This window comes from Sorex araneus, chromosome 2 (assembly GCF_027595985.1).
Source record: "Sorex araneus isolate mSorAra2 chromosome 2, mSorAra2.pri, whole genome shotgun sequence".
Taxonomy (NCBI): Eukaryota; Metazoa; Chordata; class Mammalia; order Eulipotyphla; family Soricidae; genus Sorex; species Sorex araneus.
The window spans coordinates 246,518,484-246,525,065 of NC_073303.1; the positions used below are offsets into that span (position 1 = coordinate 246,518,484).

General features: G+C 42.5%; 1 protein-coding gene across 1 annotated transcript; it reads right to left on the reverse strand.

Moving 5' to 3' along the window:
- Nucleotides 1-4,852: 4,852 nt before the first annotated feature.
- On the reverse strand, nucleotides 4,853-5,818 carry LOC101547435 (olfactory receptor 18-like). Its single transcript, XM_004615027.3, has one exon. It carries the CDS (start codon nucleotides 5,816-5,818, stop codon nucleotides 4,853-4,855), a length of 966 nt encoding a protein of 321 aa, XP_004615084.3.
- Between the last annotated feature and the right edge of the window lie 764 nt (nucleotides 5,819-6,582).

Here is a 6,582-nt window from a genome sequence, read left to right on the forward strand (position 1 = left end):
TCTGTGTTTGTTCCGGCTATTCAGACGTGTTTCTTGTAGGCAGCAGAAAGTTGGGTTTAGTTTCCAAATCCATTTTGCCACTCTGTGCCTCTTGATTGGTGCATTTAGCCCGTTAACATTAAGAGAAATTATTGTCATTGGATTTTGTGCCATTTTTCTGTAGGGTTTGTTGTTCTTATAGGTCTTTTTCCTTGTCTTATAGTAGCCCTTTGAGTCCTTCTTTTAAATTTGGTCTTGAGTCTATGAAGTTCCTGAGCTGTTGCTTGTCCGTGAAATAATGTATGGTTCCTTCAAGTTTAACTGAGAGTTTAGCTGGGTAGAGTATTCTTGGTGAGGCATTCATTTCATGAAGTTTTTTCACTATATCCCACCATTGTCTTCGGGCTTGGAGGGTTTCTTCTGATAGGTCTGCTGTGAATCTAAGGGGTGCGCCTTTGTATATGATCTCCTTCTTTGATCTTGCTACTTGCAGTATTGTGTCTCTATCCACGGCATCCATCATTCTGACTATGATATGCCTTGGGGATTTTCTATTTGGGTCCCTTTTAGCTGGCACCCTTCGGACTCCTTGTATCTGGTTGTCCACATTCTCTAGCTCTGGGAATTTTTTAGCAATAATGTCTTTAATGGTGTTTTTTTCATTGGGATTGGTTCCGTGTGGTTCCAGCACTCCCATGATTCTTATGTTGTTTCTCCTGAGGTCGTCCCCTAGGACTCTAACTCGCTCTAGAGCCATTTTGAGGTCTTTTGCCATTATTTGCTGTTGTCTATATGCTTTGTGCAGCTCATCTTCAAGCTCACTGATTCTGTCTTCGGCTGTAGTCATTCTACTATTGAGGGCTCCTACGGAGTTTTTCATTTCATCTACTGATCTTTTAGTTGTGTGACTTCTGTTCGTAGCTTTGAAATTTCTGCTCTCATTTCTTCCTGGATTATCTTGGTGGAGCGTTCCAACGCTGCATCCATATCCTCCCTTAATTTATTGGATGTTCATTCCATAGTTGTGTTGAGTTCGTGAACCATCCTGACAATTTCCTCTCTGAATTCTTTATCTGAGAGGAGGGTGTATTTCTGGGAGGTCGCTGCTGAGGTTAGTGAGATATTTTCTTGGCTCTCTCCTAGTGGTGGGGATTTTCTCAGTTTCTTCATGTTGTTATGGGGTTTACTATCTGGAGCTCTCGTTAACTTGGGAGGGACCTTGACTGAAGATTTTTGGCTATGCTCTTTTGCCAAAGGACTTTTCTGTGCAAGTTGATGTGTTCATTGACAGTTTTTGTGAAGTTAGGATAGGCTAGGTTAGTTGAGTATTAACTAAGATGATCAGGGAGTTCTTCGGAGGAATGGGTTCAATCAATTGTGGCCAAAGGATAATGGATGGAATGGTAAGAAAAATATCTGCGGCCGCGTTAGCGGCCTGTGCTCCGGAAAGAGGCCACGCCCACTTTTGTGGCCAGGCCCCCAAACGAGAGGACACACCCCTAACCTGTTCGGACACGGGAGGGCGGTCTCAGGCGCGGTGGGCGAATGGCTGGGACCTGCCCGGCGGGGCTGGGGTGCTCTGAGCTGTCCCGCTGCCGCGGGCGGGCACGGGACGCGGGGGGCGCTTTTCCGGGTGGCACAGGGTCTCCAAGGGGAAGAGCCAATATACCTGTCACGGGTCAACGTCCACTTTTGAGTTGGTTAAAAAGAAACAAAGGGAAACAAAAATCTGTGGATTATAGATAATATCTATTGTATCCCCTTTTCTTCATCAAAGGCTTTAAAGAATAATTTGCTCATTTAATAATTGCAGAAATGCTATTCATATAAATGCAATTAAAATAACATAAAATTACATATGTGTTTTATATAAAAATTCTACATTTGAATTCTATGTTGAATTTATATGGAACACATAAATTCTGTTCTTTGGAATGTTGTTTTGAAAATAAGTATAATGTAACGATTGCTAGGACCTAGTTATAAAAAATACGATTTGTTGCTATTTAGTTCCTACTTCCACTCCAGATGCTTTCAGCTTTCAGCAGATCAATTTCTGTTCTTAAGTTTTTTCAGAAATACTTATAAACAAGACTCATAAAGTTAGGTGGCTTTTTGATTCTTGCTTGTTTTGCTTAACCCAATACATTTGTGATACATCTATGTTATGAATGCCAGAAGTTCCATTTTATCTCACATATTCCAGAAAATGGATTTATCATTTTAGTTACCATTTGTTGAACATATGGGCTGTTGCCAACAAGCAAACACGCAAGCATGCCTGTTAGTTAGTGTGCAGATCGTTACAACATGTTAGTCGACCAAAAGCTTACATTCGGTAGACTGGGAACACCTGTAAAGGCGATTAAAGGCTGCCTCAAAAACCTTCGTCCCTCTCAGAGAGCCTGGCAAGCTACCTGTAGAGTACTGAATATGCCCCCAAAAGTAATATCAACTGTCCTCATTCCCCTGATCCTGAAAGAGCCCCCAATAGGCCATAGGGCTACACTAGCACATGACAGGGATGAATCGAGAATGGAGACGTTACTGGCGCCCACTCGAGCAAATCGATGAACAACGGGATGACAGTGATACAGTGATGCAGTTTTGACTACCACCTCAATAGTCAAAGCAATCTTAGAAGAAAAGAAAATGGAACAGTTCTCTTTCATGAACCTCAAATTTTACTATAAAAAACAGTGTGGTGCCAATACCCATCAGATAAGGGGTTCATTCAATGGTATATAAAGCACTGGTTGAACTCTACAAGAAGAAAATATCCAACCCCATCAGAAAATGGGGCGAAGAAATGAACAGAAACTTTACCAAGGAAGAGATACGAATGGCAAAAAAGGCACATGAAAAAGTGCTCTACATCATTAATCATCAGGGATATGCAGATCAAAGCAACCATGAGATACCAACTCACACCACAGAGACTAGCACACATCCAAAAGAATAAAAGCAACCGCTGTTGGAGAGGATGTGGGGAGAAAGGGACCCTTCTTCACTGCTGGTGGGAATGCCGACTGGTTCAGCCCTTTTGGAAAACAATATAGACGATTCTCGAAAAATTAGAAATTGAGCTCCCATTTGACCCAGCAATACCACTGCTGGGAATATATACCAGAGAAGCAAAAAAGTATAGTCGAAATGACATCTGCACTTATATATTCATTGCAGCACTTTTTACAATAGCCAGAATCTGGAAAAAACCCGAGTGCCCTAGAACAGATGACTGCTTGAAGAAACTTTGGTACATCTATACAATGGAATACTATGCAGCTGTTAGAAAAAAGGAGATCATGAATTTTGCATATAAGTGGATCGGCATGGAAAGTATTATGCTAAGTGAAATGAGTCAGAGAGAGACAGATATAGAAAGATTGCACTCATTTGTGGAATATAGAATAACAGAGTAGGAGAGTAACACCCAAGAATAGTAGAAATAAGTACCAGGAGGTTGACTCCATGGCTTGGAGGCTGGCCTCACATTCTGGGGAGAGGGCAACTCAGAGAAGGGATCACCAAGTATAATGTGGTCGGAGGCCATGCGGGGGAAGGGTGATGTGGGCTGAATGTGGACTAGAGACTGAACACAGTGGCCACTCAACACCTTTATTGCAAATAACAACACCTAATTAGAGAGAGAGAGAACAGAAGAGAATCCCCTGCCACAGTAGCAGGGTGGGGTGGGGGGAGATGGGATTGGGGAGGGTAGGAGGGATGCTGGGTTTACTGGTGGTGGAGAATGGGCACTGGTGAAGGGATGGGTTCTCGAACTTTGTATGAGGGAAACATGAGCCCAAAAATGTATAAATCTGTAACTGTACCCTCACGGTGATTCACTAATTAAAAATAAAAAAACTAAAAAGAAAAACCCAACAGTGTGGTGCTGGAAGAAGGACTGATGACCAAAGCAATGGAATAGAATCGAGAGTCTGGAAAAACATCCTCAAGTTTATGCACAGTTAATCTTTGAGAAAGGAGCAAGAAATATGAAATTTGTTTTTCATATGAGTTCATTCAGTATCTCTAAGAGAGGTTTTTTTTTTTTTTTTTGCTTTTGGGTCACACCCGGCGATACACAGGGGTTACTCCTGGCTCTGCACTCAGGAATTACCCCTGGCGGTGCTCAGGGGACCATAAGGGATGCTGGGAATCGAACCCGGGTCGGCCGCATGCAAGGCAAACGCCCTACCCGCTGTGTCTAAGAGGTATTTTATATTCAACAAAGGCTTAGCCTTTCTATATGAAGGTAAGATTAAAAAACATTACTGTGTGTCTTCTCACATAACCTGTCTCAGTATTTTTAAAAAAAATTTGGGTCACACCCAGCAATGCACAGGGGTTACTCCTGGCTCAAGCACTCAGGAATTACCTCTGGCAGTGCTTGGGGGACCATATGAGATGCTAGGAATCAAACCTGCGTTGGCCGCGTCCAAGGCAACTGCTCTACCCACTGTGCTATCACTCCATCCCTGTATAAGTATTTTCAGTGAGAGAAAAGACACATGAAAATAGACCCAAGTCTATAAAATATGACCCATGTCTATAAAAATAGCTGATAACAGTGTCATACCTTTTATTTATGCTTTAAAGGACAATTCTGCATTTCAAAAGGTGTCTAGTAGATTCTGACGGATGAAAGATTTCAGTAGGGCAGTAGCATTGATAATAGATATGTTTTCATAATCTTACCTGACAACTACACATGATTAGCTATAATAAGCAATTTTTCAAATTTCAGATAGGATGAAAGGAGCTATTACAGAGTCACAAAATTACTGACAAGGACTCCTGATTACCGATTCCAGGTTGTTTCATTATTTTCTGTCATTGTTGTCCCGTGATCAAAAGACAAAACCAAGCTTTAATATACGGGTCTTCTACTGAGAAGCTTCTGGAAAGCCCTCTTGATATCCTTGTTTCTCAGGCTGTAGATAAAGGGGTTCAGCATGGGGACAATTGTTGTGTAGACCACAGAAGACACTGCCCCCTTCCTGGGGGACTGGGAGACAGCTGAGCTGAGGTACACCCCAATGGCTGTACCATAAAATAAGCAAACAACGGACAGGTGAGAGCCACAGGTGGAGAAGGCTTTGGACCTCATACCTATGGATGAGACTCTCAAAACAGAGGACGCGATTCTTGAGTAAGAGTACAGGATGCCTGAGACTGGCACTCCTCCAAAAATAGCAGCAATAAAATACATTAATAGGTTATCAGAGGAGGTGTCCCCACAGGACAGCCTGAGGAGTTGAGGAATGTCACAGAAGAAATGAGGAATTTCCACGTGGGAGCAGAAGGTGAGCTGTGATATCATCAGGCAATGCAGCTGGGAATTCAACAGGCTGATGCAAACAGACAGCAGAAGCAGCCGGCTACAGAGGCGGGGGTTCATGATGACGGAGTAGTGCAGAGGGTGGCAGATGGCCACAAAGCGATCATACGCCATCACAGCTAGAATGACATTGTCCAAACCACCAAAACCATAAAAAAATGACAACTGCACCAGGCAGCCTGCATGGGAGATGGTTCTGCTCTGAGTGTGAATGTCCCAAATCATCTTTGGCACCGTGGTGGAAGTAAAGCCAATGTCAGCGGTGGACAGGATGGAGAGAAAGAAGTACATGGGGGAGTGAAGGTGGGGGTCGGAGCTGATGGCCAGGATGATGAGCAGGTTCCCTGTGATGGTGACCAGGTACATGGACAGGAAGAGGCAGAAGAGGAGAGACTGGACTTGTGGGTCATCTGAGAGCCCCTGGAGGAGGAATTCCACAATTCCTGTTCCATTTTGTGGGTCCACAGTGCAGAGACACCTTTCAGTGGGAAACATAAGTGTGGGTTCATGTATATAATTTCTCCTCACTTATCTATATTTTGGTTGTAAGCAACACAGAAATACTACATCAACACTTATGTCCTCACCGTGTTTTGCATTACTTACTGGTTGGGACAAACATTCTCTTATGTCTTTTTCTTTGACTTTAGCTCCATATTTCTGGGGTTTTGTAATTTAAGAAAAACTGAGCTAAGTGCTTGTGTCAAAGAGAATACGTTAGTTTCTGAATATCTGAAGTTGTACTCAGATTTGTGCCCTCCGTGAAAGTAAGCAAAATTGGGGCCAGATATTGGTCAAAGCAGTGAATTACATGATTTGCATCAGGGGGCCAGGCTCAGTATCTGACACTTCATGGTCCCCTGCGTCCTCCAAATTTGACCACTGTGCAGTGAGTCAGAGGAAGTTCTTTAGCAATTTTGGGGTGTGCCCCCAAACATACATAGAATTTGAATGAACAAGAAGAATTAGACATATTTGAATGTGCTTAAAATGTCCTTTTAGGACATTAATTGTTCTAATTAATTAACACTACTAATCAGTAGTTTATTGATTTTTCACTCAACTGCAAGAAATATATGTTCTTCAATATGGTCCATTGATAAATAATGTATACTAAAGCGAGTGGGTCCAGGTTTTCACTCAGCAGTTTTTGATGCTCTTTGTTCCTAACAATATTGTTTAGCTGTGCTAGAGCTCAAATCTCCCTTTAACATCACCTGTCTCTGTTCTGCAGTGTTTTGTTTTAGCTTAACAAAAAC

What these genes read in the sequence shown, in the direction of transcription:
- LOC101547435 (XM_004615027.3), bottom strand. Translation starts at nt 5,818, where the DNA reads ATGTTTCCCACTGAAAGGTGTCTCTGCACTGTGGACCCACAAAATGGA.